Genomic DNA, 22182 nt, shown 5'->3' with positions numbered 1-22182 from the left:
ATATTTATGGATATGACTTGTTTAACAATAAACATGAATCTACTTGGACAAATGAAGTCAGTCCTCCATCCCCGATGATCTTTCATATTTGTACATTCCACTTCTCATGCCCTCCCTCCATGTCCTCAAAGTGGCAGGTGGTCATACCAGATTGCTGTTACTCTACTGTCTTACTAGTCAAACACTCTGCAGACTTGTGAACACAGTAGAGGACACTGGGCTGGGAGGTAACTGAGGCAGGTAAAAGAAATATCCAAAGAAAAGTGGGAAGGTGAAGGGGAGAAGCTGAAACAACAATATCCAGTTCAATTTAACAAATAGGTATGCAGTGCTTTATCTGTGGCAGGCAGGCCCTATATCAAACATTCTAGCTAGAGAGAATGTCAATCAAACTCTCAGAAATAGATCTCCTAATCCAAGACTTAGGTGTGAGAATTATTCACCAGATAAAATGAAGAAAGAAAAAAGCTGAAGGAAACAGATGTCAAGGACAAGAGATATAAGCATATCGATGGTGTTTTTGCAGTGGTATTGTGTTTAAACCATCTTTCGGCACTTTGAACTATTAAGAGATTAGCTTTCATGGTCTATCCTTGTCTCAGACTGCAGAAAATACAGAAAGTCCTTTTCCTCCCAAGTAGAGAAGCACTCCTGGGGCAGAGTCAAGTAGCGCCATTCACTGCTAGTTCTCAGGATACAGTACAAGAAACTCATCCGCAGGACTAAGAATGCAGGCAAGTCCTAATAACTTACAAACAATTTATCACTCTTACATCAATACCCCTAAAGTACTCTTTGTTTTCTTTTGCCCTTTTCTGTGAAAACACGCTTTACATAATACTAACATGTCTACTATAGGATCTAACCATAGTCCCTATTTTCCCTTTAAAAACTGCTTTAATATATATTCAGTTATTCAAAGTTTTCCTACATGCCAGGCACTTTTCTATTAGTAAGTACAGGCAGACAGAAAATAGATCAGTGCAGAGGGGAAAAAATGTTATATGTCAAGGCATGAAATTCACAGTGACAAGAACACCGCTAATAAGCATTAGCATTATCAATACCAAAATGCCACCTCTATTTCTCTTAATAATGTCGAATCCACTTAAACTAAAACTAAACAAAGACCCTGGAAGAATAATGGTCTTTTAACTATAATCAGATATAAGGGAGCACAATGGTCTCACAATTTAGTCTGATTTTTGTCTTGCTTTTCCTACTACCACAGCTTAATAAAACAAAGACACAAGCTTAGGTTGTTCTAAGAAAGAAGCTAATTATAATAGCTAACACTTGTTGAGTACTGTGTGTCATGCACTTTAAAAAATATTTTATAAGTAATAGTTTGTGCATCTATTTCCATCACAGTTCTTTTAATCTTCATGAGAATTTTCAGAAGTAGAGATGCCACTTAGTTGGAATGTATCAGTAAAGTCCTACAAATTGTTGAAATATTGAAATACCTGTGGACTGGTAAATTGCAGTTTAGTGCCCCTATCATCTTCCTGACTCCTCCCCTGCTGCCACAGCATCCACCACCTCCCCTCAACATTAGAGACCACTTCCACCTCCTCATTATTAAGCAATTACGATGTTAATATCTGACATGATAGGTTTCCAGGATCCTATTCCAGTGATCTCTCTCTTCTGAGAACAAATCATGTTGCAATGTTACTGGTTCCCCCAAAGAATCTCAGAATGCTGGGCTGGGCCCAGCTGGTGGCACCTGTCTGTACAATCTTAAACATCCACATGGATAGACAATCCTGAGTCCTATGGCTGGCTGTGGCTTTCAAGAAAGTGACGGCAATTCCAGAATAACCTGCCCAGTTATCAGTATCCATCTCATCAGTTCAGTGCAAAAATTCTACTGAGGATGAAGGTACGGGACCTGCCACCTCTTTTCTTTGCAGCTGAGGCTACTGCCGACCCCTCTGGCATCTGCCTACCCAAGAGATAAGATGAGAACCTTAGTCCACTGCCTGCTTAAAAATAAGAGTGAGGGAGAACCAGAGCCAGCTTCCAACTGCAGGATATCCCAGTTCACACTAAAGTAGGGCACATTATCAGAGGTTTGACTTGAATGGTCAAGATCATCCTATTTTACAGATAAGGAAGCTAATACATATAGTGGTTACTTAAAATGTAAAGGTTAAAGTGAGGGTCCAAACCCAGACAGGCTGGGAGCAGAATCTGTGCTCTTACCATTGTGTCACTGTGCCTTGCCTCTGTCCCACAAGACAGGGCTCACAATACTCCAGCATGACACACCAACAAATGATTTCAATGACAGTCAGTAGTAGAAACATTGAATATATAAAAATGTCAGTAACATACTTAATAGAAAAATGTAAAGTAATTGCCGTTAGTATAGCAGAAGCTGAGGGAAAATGAACAATATCATTGATGTTCAGAAAAATTCTTATTGAGATTACAAATCACCTAATGACTATCAATTTAAGAAAGAACATGTTGGAAATATTTGATGCAATTACCTGTGTGAAATCATGGCTGACTCATGGGATCATTTAGCGAGTGACAGCTTCTTAGGACGGACTTCTTCATGTGTACTGCAACACCCAGTTGTCCCTTTTTCCCAGGAGATATGTTCTGAGACTCTCAGTGGATGACTGAAACTATGGATAGTTTACCAAACTTTATATGTACAATGATTCTTCAATCTAATAACAGAAAACTACTGAGTGACGAATGGGTAGGTAGTGGACACCCTGGACAGAGGGGTGATTCATATCCCAGGACAGAGAAGGATGACACAAGATTTTGTCATGCTATTCAGAACAGCATGCAATTTAAAATTTACGAATTGTTTATTTCTGGAATTTTCCATTTAATATTGTTGGACTGTGGTTGACCTTGGATAACTGAAACCTTGAAAATCATGGATAAGAGGGAAATACCATGTATCATTTGGTAAGCAGATGTATACTATCATATAGTTTAGTTGGGGAATAAAGAATGTTTTTAAATTATTATTTAAATATTACTCTCTATGGCTCTACCATTGGTTAAATTTTTTAATATCATCCTTCCTAGAAAATAAGTAGAAAACTAAGGCATGGATTGATAAACTAACTTATACAAAATCACTATCACAGAAGAAATTTAGTAACTGTCTTCAAACTACAGCTCTGTGATAGGAGATGTCCGCCATTCTTCTCTTCAGTGTTCTTCCAAGGCCCAATATAAATTTATTCTACTACTGCTTATGATTAGATTGTTAGCAAAGCAAACGTCTAATACATGTGTGTTGAACTGAATGGAATTCTCCACTTAATTTCTTTGACTTTTAAGTCACATAGTTATCATGGAGGAGGGGAGGATCATCAACTGCTTCATCAATAAGAAAAAAAAAATCACTTGAGAATCATTGCTATTTTCTAGTACTTATATCCCAAGCACTTTAATTTCTCACATTCTTTTCTTTTGACCATTATTAAGAGCTCCTAAATTGCTGAACTGATGTTGGACTCAGGATCCTTAACACTGCAAATGTGAGTGTTGATACATTGCTGTTAAGATAGCAAAGCAAGGCTCCTAACACCATAAAACCTGTTTATTGCTCATCAGTAACTTCTGAATTATTCATATACAACTTCAAATACTAGGCAAGGAAAGGGTTATACTTCTGGGTGTTAAAATATTAGTAATGCATTATTTCAGGGCTTGTATTCAGTATTGTTAGCAAAAATACATAATATAACTGTTCGGCTATTTTCAGTCAATCAAACTGGGATAAAAGACTACAAATTGAGTTTAGTATATACTGTTTGGGTTATGGGGTGCATCAGAATCTCACAAATCACCACTAAAGAACTTACTCATGTAACCAAATATCACCTGTTCTCCAAAAACCTATGGAAATAAAAAATTATACACACACACACACACACACACACACACACACACACACATGCATTATTCATTGAGAGTTTGAAAGGATCTTAGAAATCATAACCTAATCTGTTATATCTTATGACTAAGAAAAAGGAGATCCAGAAAGATTCAACTTAGAGGACTCCAACAAATATCTATTTAAAAACTGCCACATGTCAGGCACTATACAAATGCCAGGGCATAGAGACCAACAATCCATGCTCCAGAGACTCTTACCACTTAGTGGGAAAGAAGCAGAGGTATAATCTGAACTAGGGTCATACTAATTCTAAAGCAAACGTTCTTCCATTTACTAAGTAAACACCTCAATTAGTAATAGTAAGAATTCTTAATTTTTAATTAAGAATATCAAATGGGTCACAGTCAGTGAGTCATAAGTTTCATCTCCAAAATGTCGTTTTAGATAAAGAGTTCCTAAACATTTTGGGAGAAATGAACACCTTTGTAAATGCATTCAATCAGCAGATATCCATCAATCACATACTCTGTGTTTTGGTACAATTAACTTAGAACAAATTCCATGAGTGACCTCCCAAAGTTTACACTAAAGAAGGGAGACATTCTTTAGACAAGTGAACACTAATATGCATAAATTATTACGGCATACAAAGTGCCCTCTTTGATAAAGAACAATATGCTATGTATTTAAAGGTGGTTGTTAAGGAAGACCTCTGCAAAGGACTGGAATTTGTGGCCCCTCAAAATTCATATGTCAAAATCCTAAACCCCAAAGTGATGGTAATAGGAGGTGAGGTATTTGAGAGGTGATCAAGTAATGAGGGTAGACTCTTCATGGACGCAATCAGGGTCCTTATAAAAGCGACTGCAGAAAGCTCTCTAACCCTCTTTCCTCCACATGAGAATACAATGAGAAGGTGGCAGTCTGCAACCCCAAAGAGGGCCCTCACTAGAATTGGACCATGCTGGCACATTGATCTTGGACTTCCAGACTGCAGAACAGTAAGAAATAATTTTTGTCGCTTATAAGCCACCCCGTCTATGGTATTTTATTACAACAGCCTGAAAAGACTAAGACAATGTCTGTGTGGGGATATTTGAACTAAGGCCTAACTGTAAGAAACAGTCATGCAAAGAGATTTTCAGTAGAGCAATGAAATACACAAATATTCAAAGGTGGGGAATATTTTGGTGTGTGCCTCACAAATGGAAAGAAAGTCCACATGGGGGCTGGAAAGGCAGTCAAGGGCCAGACGATGCTCTAAGAGTTATAGAAAACACTGGAGAGTTTTAAGCCAGGGAATATTATATTAGGTTGTTGCAAAAGTAATTGCTGTTTTTGCCATTACTTTCAATTACTTTTGCACCAACCTAATAATCTACTTTTCATTTTGAAAGATCACTCCTTTAAATCACGGGTGGATTGAAAGTGAAAACTGAACAATCACAAAGAAGCTATTTCATTGGTCAAAGGGGAGAGGTCACAGTACCTTAGTTTAAGGTGCTGGTGATAGAATTGCAGATAATGGACTTGAAATGTATTTTATAAATAAAATTGAAAGGACTGGCAAATGAACAGATGTGGGGAGTCTGTGAGAAAAGGAATAAACATGACCCCACAGTTTTCTCAATTAAGGAGCCAGGTCAACAGCCATCTAATTTCCTGAGGTGCATAAGATTGTTTTGAAATTGTTTTTATGGTGAAGAAAATAGTCTAGTGTTTGATGTATTATTTTTAAGATGACTGTGATACATTCAAGGGACATGCCAAGTGGAACTCCAAGAAATGCAGACTGGAAACGTAAAGTTAGGATTTGTCAGCCCATATGTTATTTGAAGCTCTAAGACTGGATGAGCTTCCCTAACAGGAGTGGGCAGACAGAAGAGAACACAGACAAGAACTAAGCTCAGAGGGATCTGCAGAGGTTGGGGGAGTGCGCATGAAAAAGAATGGGCAGGGCTACCCAATGAAGCAAGAAGAAAATTAGGAAAGGATGATGTGAGAAGCCAAGAGAGGAGGGCATTCCAAGAAGGATGGAATATGTAATACTTTAAATTTTTTGAAAGACTGGATAAGGAAAGAACAGAAAAATAAATAATACCTAAAACAAGTAGCATCTAGGAGATCATAGGCAACACTGAAAAAAGAAGCAATTTCAGTAAATGGATAGAGTAGAAATCAGATCAGAACAGGTTACAACGATGAGAAAGTGACATACTGAAAATAATTTATATAGTTAACACTTTCTGAAAGCTTGGCAGTTTGACCGCAAAACTGAGGATTAGAGCAGCAGGTAAGACACAGTTAATGGCTAAGAAATGGTTTTTTTTAAATGATAGAAAATATGAGAGCATGTTTATGCTGATGGAAATAATGTAGAAGTAGGGGAGGGGATGAAAATATATAAAAGAAAGGAATTTCAAGTCCTTGATAAGAAGACAAGGCAGAATATCCAAAACCCTTATGAAAGGTCTAGTCTCAGAGAAGTGGTACAGGCTAATAAAAACCAAAAGCATCTAGTATTAGAAAAATTGCACAATTAAAATTGTCTCTCTTTCTCTCTTCTCCTGCCTCCACACTGACCTATCTACAGAGAGAGATACATATCAGAGGGCAGAAAGCTAAAGGTAGGTATATGAATCCCCTGGTTGGAAAGTCATAAACTCTATCTTAACATGAAACTATCTCTTCAAGTGTTCTAAGTAAAGCACCTCGTTCATTTGAGTTACCACTGAGTTATCTCCTGGCCCATGCTGTGTGCACTCTGGGTGGTACTGAGGCACCACAGCCCTATCATTCTTCTCCTGCTCTTCTCACACTGCGCAGGGCCCACAACCTTCCTATGGCTGCTATGCTGGACAAACACAGTGGGAGAAGACACCCGATGGGGGACAACTATGGTTTTCTCTTTCTACAACTTCATCCCAACCTACTCTCTTTCCGTATTTTCTCCCAATCCTTTTGCATTGTCACTAACAATTAGAGCATTCATATTCATGTTGTCTTTCTTCATCAACTGTCTTTAAACGCTTGTGATTCTCAGGTATCTCCTATTCCTACTCTCTATGTTCATCTATTCCCACGGCTTTAACTACTGTGTAAATATGCTGATGACTCACACTGCCTGACCTCCAGTCCAGTCTTCCTCATAAGCTCCAAACTCATATACCCACTCAACCTTCTGTTGGGCATCTCCAATTGAGGACAACAGGCACACCTCACACTTCACAGTTCTACAACTAAACTTAATACCTCCCCACCCATCCTCAAATCAACTCATTTTCCAACATCTAATCGGGCTTTTTTGTTGTTTGTTTTTTAGCAGTAGCTCAGTTGAGTCTGGGCTCCTCTTTTGTCCAAAATCCAATCAATTACTACATCCTGTCAATTTTGTTTCCTTCAAACTCATATCTACCCGTGTAATTTTTAGTTCATGTGACCATCAATTCTTGCCTAGATTACTGGCATAGCTTCTGAAAGTTGTCTCTGTGCCTCCAACTCGACCTGCATGGTACTTCCTCCACACAGCAGACTGAACAATGTTTGTCTTGAAGTAGTTTAATGTCCCTCTCCCAACTATCTGGATGATAAAACACTCAACTTGCAGCATGTGTTACAAGTGCCTACATGGTCCGGCTCTTGCTATCTCAGATCTCACAACCTACTCAGTATGCTGCTGTCTCTCACTTGCACCTGGGTGCTCTTCCTTTCATCCAGAAGGCTCTCACCACTCACCTCCTAACCACCCTCCTCTCGCTTAACTTAGTTAGCTCCTTAAGGTCTCAGCTTAATTGCCACCTCTTCCAGGAAACCCCTTCTCTGATTCCTTTCCTCTCTTTCCTATTTGTTACTACACAGAGCTTATTTGAGGAGTAGAGACCAGCCAGAGAGGTTTCCAAGGGGTTTAGTAAATCTGTAAGCGGAACTGAAACTCATCTCCCTGAGAAAGTATGCTTATCAGAAATCATTTTTACCAGACTTTGTCTTAAGGAGGATACTGTATCAGATGGCAATGTTTGGGAGGCAGAACTACGTTCTAGGAGGACAGGTTTTGTTCATTGCAGGCTTTTGTTTCACTGATTGAGGAGTACAATTTTGGGCCCGGAGCTAAACTGTCCGGAATAACACAGGAAGGCTGAGAACCCTCCCTGCCTTCTCCATCTTTGACTGAACGGCGCTTGCTGTCTCCTCTAAACAAAATTTGAACAAACCTCTTGTCATACCTCTGCCTCCCACTAACACATCGGTAACAACTCTTCATTCTGTTTTCCTATTTACCTGTTTATCTTCACGACCAGATTGGAGGGTCAGGGACTGAGAACTGAATGCAGTTCTAGCTTATGATGTATTTCCTTATTTACTTAACAAATGGAAACACTGAGATTTAGGGAGCTTAGGGGAGACGCTGAAGATCACACAGCATCAAGGCTGGTTTGGAAAGCAAACCATCTGACTCCAGGGCTTATGTGAATAACCAGTTACTCTGCTGCCCCATGAATAGCTTATACCCACTCAAAATTGAATAATGAACTTAAAATCAACCAAAAACCAATAAAAGTCTATTTCTTTTTCACCCCTTGAAGTCTATCACGACTGCCTCCCCCTGGCCTCTGGTTTATTCGGTAAGACCTTAACTCCCCAGGACATTTCATGATAATAAAGTGCAGCATGTACATGTTGAGAAGACTTGGAGATTTTATTGATAGTATTTATTGATGTGTTAACAAAAAATTGATGTGCAATGGAGAGAGATGGAATTTATTTTTGTATTTTCTGGTGAATATCTATGAATCCACCGAATCAGTGAGAAATCAAAGGTGATACTTGAAATAAAGCTCTGAAATACTTACTTCTCTTGGTGACCTTGAGCCTCCTTCTCTAAATGTTGGTTTACATCTGAAATTAATCTGTCATTTCAAAAGAAAAGTATATTATATTAGAGATAAGCATCAGATTACACTACATTACCTGAAAAAGAAAACAGTGACAGATATTGAGACTGCAAAACAAAACCTCCAAAGAACAAGGAATAATACTCTTATTAGTCTTTTGAAATTATCATATTAGATAATCAACAGAGAGCCCAAGTGATTCTATATCTCCAACTCCTTACTTTCATTCTCACGGATGAAATCTAAGTACCTTTAAACAATAATGTTCTTACACCACAAATGTGAGAAACCGAGATAAGAAAGAGCCCAGAGGAAAGATATTGACAGGTGAAACTACCCAGCTGGATTTCGGATTGTAAAAGTAGAAAATATAAACTTGAGATTTTTTTTAGCATTATGATGATTATTCAAAGACAACAGAGTTATTCTTTATAAAAGGATTCAGCACTGCCTTTCTTTTAGAGGTGGAGGTTTCCTAGTGGGCACATTTACATCTTGGTTAGCTACTCAATAAAGTGAAAGGAGCAAAAGAATGAAGGTAGAGATGAGGCAGGGAAGTTGGGACAGAAAAAATAATATTAAGATAAAATGTTGGTAGTCATTGCCACAAGCTATCAATTAGGATCAACTGGTCATGTCAGTGAAACTAAATAAATGTCCTGGGGAGCTAAAATATTCCAATGCATTTACCCACAACAGCTCAAGAACATAGATAATACACAGAGAAGATAGACAATACACATGAAAATGGAGTGAGAATTGTGAAGGGGAAGAAGATGGCACACCAGTCACTATTGGAGCCTTTCCCATCCCTTAAATGACAGATAAATGAACTTAGCCGAATCCACTTATTCTGGAGGCTTGACACACTAGGATGCCACTTCTAGCCCCACCCACACGTTTGAGCAGCAAGAAGAGGAGGCCCATAGACTAAGATAAGAGCTGGCTTCCAGCTTGCTTGCTCCCTTGGAGCCACTTTGGGAAGAAGTAAACCACACAAGTCAGATACATTTGAACAACAATTAAAAAGAGCTTATAGAAATTTTTCCTTCTTTGAAAAAAAACAGCTTGTGGAAAAGCCTATGGGCGAATAGTAATGCTTGAACTGAGATGATACAATGAAAGAATCAGCACACACCAGGCTTTTCCATCTAACTGTGTTATTCCTTTTCCCGAGAGTCCACATAAAATGTTATCAAATTACCCTTCAGCAAACAAGACAGTGAATGACTCTTAACGTTGTCTTGCCATGATTAATCTGGTAATAATGTTGAACTTCCAGCTTTTTTTAAAGGGCATTGTTTTCAAAAAGTTGAAACTAGAAATTTACACCAGCCCTCGGAAGACCAAATACTTGCAATGTAACAAAACGGCAGCAGGTGGCAGGCTCTTACCTTTTCTAGCTGCTCAATGCAAGCGGTGTGGACTACGATTTTACAGACTGCACACTTCCTCCTGAGAGCTGATTTCTGTAACATTCAATTCAAAAGACAAGAAAGAAATGTTAACAGTCTGTTCTGAAGAGTTCCCTAGTATTAAAGAGGGCATACATTATATATATATACAGCAAATATTGCAATATTTCTATTACTAAGCAAATTTAAAACTTCATCTTAAATAATAAATAAGCTGACAAACTTTATCAACAGTTCTCTTCGCTCACCAAGTAGCTCCATATCTGCATGACTTAGGGTGGGCTAGGTTGTCTCTTCAAATAACAATAATAATAATAATAATAATAATAATAATAGCTCCAATATTTTGAGCATATAATAAGAACTGGGCTCTTTATTCTGTCATTTCTGTTTCAGAACCTTACAATAGAGGCATTATTCTCTTCCATTTAAAATATTTTTTACATTATCACTCAAGTAGCTAAGGGGCAGGACCAACATCCAAACTTAGACGTAAGTTGAAAACAGGAATTCTTTCCCTATTGCCAAAGTGCCTAGATTTTCAGGGGCCATTCGTTTTAGGCTCCTATCCCAGGCGTGAGTCTAGACTAAGTTACTCAGGTTCTGCCCAAATCTTCCAGAAGGAAAAGAAGGCAAGTTCAGCTTTTACACCCAGGAAACAATAATAAGAATCACCACAAAAGTAGCAAAAGCTGCTAATAGGAATATAGCATTTGCTATGTGTTCTTATGAGCACTTCACAAATAGTAGCTCACTTAACCCTCACAACCCTATGAAACAGGTCCTATTCTTAATTCCATTTTACTGGTGAGAAAACTGCCCAAGGTCAGTGAATTAAGGCACAGCAGAGCCAGGGGGTCTGGCTTCAGAGCTCATACTTATAAGCAGAACACAATTCAGCCTCTCTGACAGTCAGTACCAGTTTAAAATTACAATAAAATAAAACTTTTAAAGTTTGTCTTTTTCCTCTCATGATAAAAAATAGACTGCATGGAGAGAGATGAGTGGAATCTACATTTCATGACTGCCAGTGTCATGCAGGATCTAAGTAGGAAAGCTCAGGCCTCTCAACAAAGGACAGACTGGAAGGAGCATGCGCATGAATACTTTCTGTGTTTGAGCCTGAAAGCATCGTAATACAACTAAGCCTATTTGTCAAATGGTCTATCAACGCATCCAAGTGTGAAAGGCCCTGAGTTCCTGTCCTTAAGGAGGATACACTTAGAGATTGCTGGCAACCTTCTCCTTCTGAGGAATGGTTTCCCCTGCTGAGGTATAATTTTTGAATCAATTGTGTCAGGCAGGTGAGAGGAAATAAAGTATTGCTGCTGCCAGAGAAGTCTGGAGGAGCTGGAAATCACCACCTTGGAGGGGCAGGATCGGGAGAAAAGCTGCAGCCTCATCAGTCTTGGACGGCTGCATTTGCTCAACATGGAGTATTTATACATTATCAGCTGCCTACAAAGAACCTACAACACTGCAGTACTGCGGCTATGAAACGTGTAGAACATATCCACTAAGATTTCTTTACCCTGTTTGCAAATGCTTTCATTACTCTTGGATTTCCTCTTCCTGAGAGAATAGCATGCTGTAGCACATGAAGTAAGTTTGACAATTGCTTTTGCACATATCAATGATAAGAGAAACCAAAGCATCTAGCTACACTACTGAGGAGTGTCCTGTTCTATCACTAACAAAGAAAATAAGAGAAAAAGAAGGAGAGGGAGGAGCAAGAAGACATGAAGTAGTAATCATAGCAGTACAGCAGTAGCAATCAAAAGAATAATTTAAAAATTCTATTTGGCTCTACAGAGTAGAGCACCCATAAGCAAATCATGGTTTCCCTTCTGTTTCCTATGGATATCCTGGTGCAAATCACTGCTTTGGCACCACCTGCAGAAAATGCATGGGCCACTCGAGTCACATTGCTAATCAGAGTTACAGTGACGCTAAGGAAACTGGAGTTGATTTCTGTCTATTCATTTCCCATGAAACTCCTAGTAAATTACATTGTGGATAAGCAAAGCAATATTACCAAAGGTAGGCAACTACTTACAGACTGTGATTTAAGGATTCCTGAAAACCCTCCCTCCTTGCCAGTAACTCCTGTCCTAGTCTAGCTTTATGCTTGACACTATGCTCTCCATTAAGTTCTATGGAGTTCCAGGGATTTTATATGCTCCTATGAAAGTCACTGAAGATGGGAGGAGGACACAGAGGAAACTCAGGAAGCCTCATGCATTCAACGAAACGGGAATGCCTCTTCCTTTCTTTGTTTTACAAATCAGAATTCTGAGTCGAATTACCTTTTGAACAAGGGATCTGGGCTAGAAGACCTTGAGTACCCATGGGTTAAGATACGTTATGTCTCAGCTTTCTGGAGCCTCGTGTAAATGCACTAACATCATTCATATGGAATAATTTAAGTGTAATGTTCTGCAAATGGTAATATATGGAGTCAAGTGCTGTAAGTTATAAAACTGATTTTACCTGAACCATATTGAATTTTAAAAGATTCTCTTGAAATATATTATGTACTTACATGCCTTTGAGGCAGAATATATAGACTGTATTCTATATTTGTCTTCATAAAGACTACAACATGATGCATTATACTACAAAGAACAGCCCTTCTGTTTCCTGTCCTACTGTTTGGATAGAGCTCATTTGAGTCACTGTTGCTGTCTTTTGTTGCTCTCAATTTCCTAAATGGCAGCTTCTCAACAGCTTTTAATCTGAGAAACCAGATAATCACAGTTTACAATCATATGTAAAATTAAGTAACTAAATTGTGAGTGAAGGTCCAAGGTCTTTTGCCCAAGTAAATAGATTTTTTTAGTTCCTTAATTGATGGAAACTGTTCTAGCAAATCTGGAATTCTAACCACTGACTTCTTGGTTTATGACTATGTTCAACGGGTTAAAGTGATTTGAAGTAGCTGGATAAAAACTTCAGGACAGAAATTGCCCAAAACATACAGAATTTTGTGCTTAGTTAGGGTGCAATTTTTTGTTTTGAAATTTCTAGCTAAATACAAAGGTAAAATGCAGGAATCCGGTCATTCTAAATACTATAATATTCACTTTCTCCTAAATAACTTATATGAGCCAGTGCTTCCTTCATTATGCAAGGTGTTAAATTAAACTAAGGAAAGTCCCTTAAAAGTATTCAGTAGGTTAGCTCTTGTTTTTTGTTTTTTGTTTTTTGTTTTTAAGACTCAGTTGGGCTCTTGTCTACCAGGGTGGAGTGCAATGGTGCGATCTCGGCTCACTGCAATCTCTGCCTCCCGGGTTCAAGCAATTCTCCTGCCTCAGCCTCCCAAGTAGCTGGGATTATAGGGATGCACCACCATGCCCAGCTAATTTTTGTGTGTTTAGTAGAGACGCGACTTCACCATGTTGGCCAGGCTGGTCTTGAACTCCTGACCTCAGGTGATCCGCCCACCTTGGCCTCCCAAAGTGCTGCTGGGATTACAGGCATGAGCCACCATGAGCGGCTGAGATTAGCTCTTATTCTTCACATTGGGATATAACTGTTATAGAACCTAGCACAGAAACATAATTTAAAAAATAAATATTGCCTAGAACATGAAACATGTTTAAAAATTAAAATTATTTTAAAAACAACAATTTGCTCTCCTCGATGAATTTAAAGACCTGTTGAACTTACTGCTTTAAATACCAAGTGGCACCCAAGCACTCTGACTAAGGATTTCCTAATTTTGCTGGTGTTAGTGTTCAAAAGAAACTAATTTGTAGATGTGTGGCACAGGGTGGGTGGGGGGCGAGGTGGGACATATCTGTTTAAACTAAGACAAAATAGAATATAGTATAGATCACATTCCATTATGTTACACTGTTCTAATAAAAACATGACCAGCATTTACTTAAATAACAACACAATGATATGTATGCTAGGTTTCAGGATGGTGGGCACGATCTCACCGGCAGCCACACAGTGGTTATAAAAGAAAACACATCCTACATATTTCCCATGCTGCAGGCACTGCTGGCATTCAAAGTAGTGACAGCTCTCCACCAATCTTCAGCTTATAGCTGGTATCGGAGAAAAACTGTCACAGCTTTAGACCACTGGAGCAGGGGATGGGGACTGAAGAGGACAGAGGGATCAGTGGCAGAGAGTATACAATGGTCCCTGATAAGGAGTTCAATATTCAATCCTATCCCACCCAGCTACATCCCTTGCCTAAGTCCCTGATCTATATGTACCAAGAAAGCTATTTTTTTCCTTCCTTTGAGCAAGATATGTGATTTCTGCTAAGTGACAATGAATATTTGGTGGGAGTTGAGAGAGTTTGATAGAGAATAAAATGAAAGGAAGGAAGGGAAAGATCGTGGTGAAAAATAAAGATGAAAAAGGGAAGGGAAAGAGAGGGGAAGAGTAGGAGAGAAAGAAGAGGAGAGGGAAGGAAAGGAGAAGGGGGTGGGTGCTTGAAGGCCTCTGGTTACCTAGTTTCACAGACCTATGATTTATAAAAGGATTGGGGCCTTTTTGCTACCCAAGGTAAATAAAATTAAGTATTTGTCATTCCCAATCATGAGAAGTTTGACACCCAAGAAGCAAGAAGCAGGTACAAGGCTGGCTGGCCCCTTCCGAATAAGGCACATGCCAAGCCTTATTTCTCCCTGCAGTGGGACCAGCTGCACTGCCTGCTGACCACATAGCTTCTGCTGTGGTCCTAAGAGCTTCCCCTGTGCCTTCCCACCTGTACAGGTACAATCACCAGAGATGGGACAGGGGAAGGAAGTGGGAAAAGAGCCAGCATGGCAACGCTTTCTTAGTCTCCCCACCTCAGGAGAGCTCAGAGGCCAGAGCCTGCTGCAGGACCAAAAACACCAGGGCAAAGTCTGAGATCATGGGACCTCACTCCAGAGTCCTCAGACCTAATGCAAGAAATCACAGCTATGAGGCCACAGTGAGCAAAGGGATTACAGCCAGGAAAGGGGCTCCAGGCAGGAACCAACAATACTGTGAGTGCATAAGGAGGCAGATAGGGCATGCTGGGGAAAGGGCCAGATGGGGGCTGCATGGTGAGAAAGAAGCCAGGAAGAAGGACAGAGGAGGCTGCTGGGCCAGGCCAACCCCCAACTGCCTCCCAGCTTTCTCCCCACCTTAGCCTCCTAGATGGGAAGATTCATGCTGAAGACTAGAAACTGAGGGAAGGCTTAAAATCAAGCAAAGGGAAAACTGCAAGAAAGGTCTGGAGAGTGAGTGCTCTCCTCCTTCCCCTTCTCCTTCCCTTTTAGACCACAAAGCCCAGTCCACAGTAGCACTGTAGAGACAAGGGCAGGAAGGAGGGGCCGTGCAGCCCTGGCAGGACTGTCCTTTCCACCTCTTCAATGGTGGGGCTAATGGAATGCTTAAGAAAGTGGAGGGGAGGAACCTTCCTAAGCCCTTAGAATGTCAAGAATCTGGTGTCCTTTCTGCAGGGATCGCCTCTCTGGCAACCTACACAAGAACCTTGTTGTTGTATAATCCAAGGTAAATGAAAACAAGTGTTCTTTGATTTATTTAATAACCTAATTAGAAGAAATGACAAGCAAACTTGGCAAGTTCTACTTCTCTGGGGAGTCTGAGAAGCAATCTATAAATTGGCAATAGGAAAAATGAAGAATGACATTATCCGAAAGTTCCGTTAATATGATTTCAGGGCCAAAGCCCTACCTCCACTGTCACTCATGCAGGCTCCTCTTTTCCTTCAGGAGAATATAGAACATTTGGGACAAGCCAGAAGGGTGGCTAGCTGAAGTTCCAGCACACTCCTGTTATCCTCAGTATATCCCTAATTCTGTCTACGACAACAGGATCTCATGATTCTAGACCAAGGAGCAAAGAGGCCACATGTCTGGAGGAGTCTATGATCTAAGTGGAAACTCAGATCTCTCCTTAGAGGTCCAATTGCAGAGACACCTCACTCCACATTTAAAGGTCCCCCCCCCAGCCCTTAGTAGTGCTGACCCATGTTGGAGGGCAGGCCTTCATTTGTCAAGACCCCAGGTGTTTGAGCAACATGATCTGTGGACAGACAAGGACCTGGTGAGGACTGAAACCTTCTGAGATAGCCCCTAACAATCAACACCCTTGCTAAGGGATGATGTCAAAAGTATCTCAGACTATCTGGAAGAAAAGCAGCCAGAACAACTAGAGTTTGGGTTGGAGACTCTTACAAAGGAGTACACCAAAATACTCATGCAACACTCAGATATACACCAATACTCCTGAATCTGCATATGCCAGGTATCTGGAATCACAATGGTTTGAGGTATCCTGCATAAGTTAATCTTCCATATGGCTGAAACAATCTGTTACTGCTGACTTTTCCAGAATATATTTATGGAAATTCAGTCCACCAATTATTTTAACCATCACCATGTGTATAAGGCGACATGCGTGCTGTACAGGATATAAAGAGGAAGAGGCTTCAGCCCTTGGAGGAGCTAGCAAGCGACTTCCGGAGACGAGAGGGATTTGGAAGAAAAGGCCATTAGCAGGAGAGAGCCACACGTGGGTATATGCTCAACAACAGCTCAGACAAGAAAAGCTATCATTCAGAGGAGGGCAAAATCTGAGGCTGAGCCAGTAAAAAGGGGTCTAGCAGAGAAGGCAAATTCTTGAATTTGGTCTTAAAAGATATATATTAAAAAAAAAAATCAAAGGCATTCCAGCAGGAAGAAGATCTGAAGTCTCTTTATGTAGTAGGCACCAATGCCTCCAAAAAGGCATAGAGATCTTCTTTGGCATGTCCATCGGGGGATGATTCCTGGGCTCCTGGGTGTCTATGTTCAGAAGTCATTGGGCTCAAGGCTGGTGGTTGAGTGTGGAGGTTTGAATGGTATGTCTGGGGGTAGGTAGAGTAGGATGTCCTCAGACCTGGCAAGTGGGTACCCTGGCTGTGTTAAGAAGCCAGAGGAGCTGTCTCATGAGGAGCTGCAAGAGAAGGGGCAATCAGAACTACTCTCAAGTAGTCATGGGCATCAAAATTACAGAGTTACAGGAAGGTGAAGTTTCCTCTGTGTGTTTCCAGGCTGCCATATTCCAGCACCGAGGACACTGCCTGACACAGTTTTCCTGGAAGGAAAAGGGCAGGGAAGAAATGAGAAAGGGCTTCGGGCATAGAGCTCTCTCCACACTTAACCCCTCAAGCCAGCCCCGGTCTGGAGAACTGGTGGCTTAGGAAACGTTAGGAGACAAAACCCCCACTAGGACACAGACACTCTCACAATGAGCAATCCCAAAAGCAGCAGTAATGAAACGCCCTCAAAGTGTTTGAGGAATGGAAGCCCTCTGCCCACAATAGGGAAAAAATAGTGCGTGGCTGGGAGCAGTGGCTCACACCTGTAATCCCAGCATTTTGGGAGGCCGAGGCGGGCAGATTACATGAGGCCAGGAGTTCGAGACCAGCCTGGCCAACATGTCAAAACCCCGTCTCTACTAAAAATACAAAAAATTAGCCAGTCGTGGTGGCAGGCATCTATAATCTCAGCTACTTGGGAGGCTGTGGCATGATAATCGCTTGAACCTGGGAGGTGGAGGTTACAGTGAGCCAAGATCATGCCACTATATTACAGCAGCCTGGGCAACAGAGCAAGACTACATCTCAAAAAAAAAATAGCATACAGGCTTCATGGTGATTATAATTGAACAACTATAATATTTTTGTGAGCACAAATCAGATCTCTTCTGGGAGCCCATAGGACTATCTGACCCATAGGGCTATTTTGCAGAAGATGGTGTTACAAAGACTGCACAGAGTTAAAAACAGTTACATCTGTTTTATCATGGCTCATGTGATGCCACCTGTGTCTACAGTTTAAACCTTGGAATATTTATTTGGGAACAGTTGCAGGAATAGGGAGAAAACAGAACCCAGTTGCAGGAGTAGGGAGAAAACAGAACCAGGCATGAGTCACTGCGCCCAAACCTGAAAAACTGTTTTTATCTCACTGAACTTATATTCTCCTGTGACAGGCCGACAACAAACAAGAGAGGTAAGTATAGTATATAATATATTGATAGAAATAGTACTGGCTGGGCGCGGTGACTCACACCTGTAATCCCAGAACTTTGGGAGGCTGAGGTGGGTGGATCACGAGGTCAAGAGATCAAGACCATCCTGGCCAACATGGTGAAATCCCATCTATACTAAAAATACAAAAATTAGCTGGGCATGGTGGTGGGTGTCTAGTCCTAGCTACACGGGAGGCTGAGGCAGGAGAATCACTTGAACCCAGGAGGTGGAGTTTGCAGTAAGCCAGGATCACACCACTGCACTCCAGCCTGGGTGAGAGAGCAAGACTCTGCCTCAAAAAAAAAAGAAAAGAAAAGAAAAGAAAGGAAGGAAGGAAGGAAGGAAAAAAAAGAAATAAGCACCAGAGAGAACATTAAAGAGAGAACAGGAGAAAAGAAATATCCGGAGTAGGAGAAAACTGAAGTTGTAGACAGGTTGACCAGGAAAGGTTTTACTGAATATTTTGACAAACACCCAAAAGAAGTGAGAGAGTTCACCATGTCGATATCTGAGGGAAGAGCATTCTAAGCAAAGGGCACAGCCAGTGCAAAGCTCAGAGGCATGAGGTTGTCAGGATGCTAGGGAGTGGCCAGGGACTGGGGCCAGTGTAAGGAAGTGGAGACAAGGCCATATGGTAGCGGCAGGCCAGACCATGGTGTCTTGTAAGTCATGGTTAGGACACTGGCTTTTTTTCTGAAAAAGAAAAAGAAATTCAAAGGCCACAGTGATAATTTCTCATACGAGGTGATGAGGGCCTGAAAGGGAGTGACAAGCATGGAAAAACAAAGGAAAGGCAGAGATGTAAGAGTGACTGAGAACACACAGCCCCTTCCTAGCCCCACGCCAGTCTCTGCTAAGGTCAACATGAATTCCTCATACTTTGGCCTTATGTCTCTCAGTAGAATCATCAGCAGCCCAGGAGGGCTTCAGTCCTCCCTCTAGGTCAGCTTTGCTGTCGTGTATATGCTGGGCTGACTGTACACCTGACAGTCTCATGCTGTGTTATGGTTGAAAGTGCCTCTCAAGTAGAGCAGGAAAACTCACTTGATGCTCTTCAAACAGCATGATTTGTTTTGTTCTGAAGAACACATTATCAAAAGCACTTTGCATATGAAGTATTTATATTTATGTTTCTAGCACCTTCCCTGAGTAATCTCGGATGTGCAGGTAGGTTCTAGATACTAGGCTGAACCCCACCTAGGAGGGATCAATTCCACAGCCTCCAGAGAGACCTACAGAGAGAAAGAAGAGCGGTGCCTGTGTGTTATTGTTTGAACATGAAATGAAAAGTTGTCCATTTTTCCTATGGCCAGTGTATTTTATATTTTTCATCTGTAGAGAAAGAAAACGAAAATCTTATAGCAGAAAGCCAAAGGAAAAAGACTCTGTGAGTTGAATATAAGAACTAAAAAGACACCCAAAAATCTTCCTCTTCCTGAGAAGCAGCCAAATGGGGCTCACAGGAGAAACAATTTGGCAAGAACCAAATTGCTAGAATTGCGCTAATTCAAAGCTACAGTTGATGACTGGTTATAAAGAATGATACATCCGTCATGCTTTGAGCACTGGATTAGGATTGGTAAAAAACTACAGTCAGAACAGTACAGGGTTCTTTTCAAGGGAGGAAAAAGGTCCATCCATGTCTGTACATGTCTGTATATTACCCTTATACTAAAATTTGTCCCAAATCAAACTCTTTAAGAGTGGTTTAAGAGTGATTTATGTTTCTTTTTAATGAGAAGAAAGTGATAGGCACAAAGTTTTTCTGATAGGCTTCAACAGAAAGCTACTGCAAGCCTGTGGTCCCCGATACTGAGGCAGGAGGATCACTTAAGCCCAGGAGTTTGAGGCTGCAGTGAGCCATGATCACATCACTGCATTCCAACCTGGGTGACACAGCAGGACTTTGTCTCTAGAACAAACATACAAACAAGCAAAAAAGCAGAAAGCTACGATGTGAACCTTAGGAGAAGTCTACCCCTTGGTATTCATCTGGGTGACCACTGCCTACTGCTACCATCTTTTGGAAATCTTACAATTCAGGTACGGTTATTGAGATATAAAATAAATACTGCAGCCAGTCTTTATAACAAGCATGGCGAATGGCCTGACAAGTTTGAATGGGTTTGCACAAGCCTAATGAAATGATACTAAGAAACTGATTCACTCAGAGATGCTGGGGCAGAGAGTCATGGGGAATGATACTCAGTGTGCTCCTCCATCTAGGTGACCATGCCACTCAGGTAATCCTTCTGCCTCCTCCCTCATGGTCATGACACATTAAAAAGGGTTCCAGCTTAACGAACTTGAAAAACTTTAAAAATCTATAATTCTACTTCCCACCTTGACCCTCATTTTACCCAAGGAAACTTCATATTTCATCACTGTTACTATTAAAGTTCTCTGTACTTTGTGGCCCTCATTTCTTGTTTCTGCTTCTTTAAAATCTGCCTACTTATTTCTCTCTCTCTTTTTTTTTTTTTTCCATTTGCTTCTCTATGCTTCTCAGCTTTGATGCCAGTGAACAACCATGGCCGGTCACTAGTTTTAACTCATCATATGCAATCTTCCCGGTTTTGGCCCTTTACAGGTGCTTTTGTGGCTGTTCCTTGCTATATTTTCATACTCTCTTTAAGGTTATTATTTGTGCCAGCAGATCAAAGTTGACATGTGTCTTATAGTAGGGTAATTGAAGGGCTGATATGCATGCAAATATGGATATAAATATATTTACAGGTACACAGACTTAATAAGTAGAAATCATACAATTGGAGCCCTACATACACACACACACACACACACACACACACACACACACACACACACACGTGCATTCACAAATTTCAACCAGATAGACTTGAGTGAAGATGGGCTAGACATATAACAAAAGTCATAATGAAAACAAGTTAATAGGCAATGCTGTTTCGATGTCTCAGTGCCTTCCTCTAAATCTGAAGTAGAGAACTTCATTATGGGTATAGCAGAGATTTGAGCCTTCATATAAATTAGGAAATCCCAACACTTCCATTTTCAGTCCTTGCTGGTGTGACAGTACCATAAACACCATCTTACTTGTGTTATGAATCCTGACATGTTTCTATTATCAGTTTACTTTGTGGAAATCAAATTATTTTCTTAGAGTTCACAGCTTAATATTTCTAACCAATAATTTAGAGATATTTGCTTTGATATGGAATATTTCCAGTTAAGAAGCCATGTCAAGCTGTGGCAAATTAACTATCCTTTCACTGCCATTTTTTACATTCCAAGCTAGTTGGTGACATAATTGAGGCAGTCTTCCAGCCAATCTAGTCCGGGAAGACCCACAGACATTTCAGTCATTGTTTACTCAATACTGTATCTCCAATTGGTAATGTTTACACTGACACATACACACCCGCCCATATCATTTTTTAATGAGGACATCATACTCACAGAGATTTGCCAGGAGGCTAGCAGTGTAATACACACATTACCCACACTGTAAACACAGCTCACTTCTGCCATGCCAAGTAGGTACGACTCACTCACTTTACAGCTAAAGGAACTGAGACCCTGTAAGACTGTACAGCTTGCCCAAGAAAGACTAGCTAAGAGTGAAAATGAAGTCTTTCTAACCCAAAGCCATCTCTATGTATTACAACATACTATTTTCCTCCTTCCTTTGCTAGTGGTAGACTGGGAGACCAAGACTGATAAGGATAGATAAGAAACATGATGTTAAACATGATTGCTTCATGTGATCTGTTCTCATGAGATCCCCAGGGGAACTGACTAATGACAACCACACCATAACTCCCTGTGCCAAGATGGCAAAAAGCAGTCTCCGTTCTCCACGAGAATGAAATAAAATGCACTGTAAAAGGCATGGCACTGGCCAAACAGGGCTTAAAACCCCACACAAGTCTGCTAACTGCATGTGTTAAATCTCCCTCTAAAGAGCCTTAAAAACGAGGCAGGAATTCAGAT

At 40.6% G+C, this 22182-nt stretch overlaps 1 protein-coding gene across 6 annotated transcripts in view; it reads right to left on the bottom strand.

Moving 5' to 3' along the window:
• Positions 1 to 22182, bottom strand: part of DGKI (diacylglycerol kinase iota) — a 468091-nt gene that overhangs the window by 267231 nt on the left and 178678 nt on the right. For all 6 annotated transcript variants that reach the window (XM_010340506.3, XM_039472800.2, XM_074379024.1 and 3 more), the window contains exons 4-5: positions 10164 to 10238; positions 8728 to 8784 (exon numbers count right to left, since the gene is read on the bottom strand). In XM_010340506.3, the coding sequence (XP_010338808.2) occupies positions 8728 to 8784; positions 10164 to 10238 (132 nt within the window). The remainder of the gene's footprint in view (positions 1 to 8727; positions 8785 to 10163; positions 10239 to 22182) is intronic.

This window comes from Saimiri boliviensis, chromosome 10 (assembly GCF_048565385.1).
Source record: "Saimiri boliviensis isolate mSaiBol1 chromosome 10, mSaiBol1.pri, whole genome shotgun sequence".
Lineage (NCBI taxonomy): Eukaryota > Metazoa > Chordata > Mammalia > Primates > Cebidae > Saimiri > Saimiri boliviensis.
The sequence above is the reverse complement of the archived record's forward strand: the minus strand, read 5'-3'. Positions and strand labels throughout refer to the sequence as shown.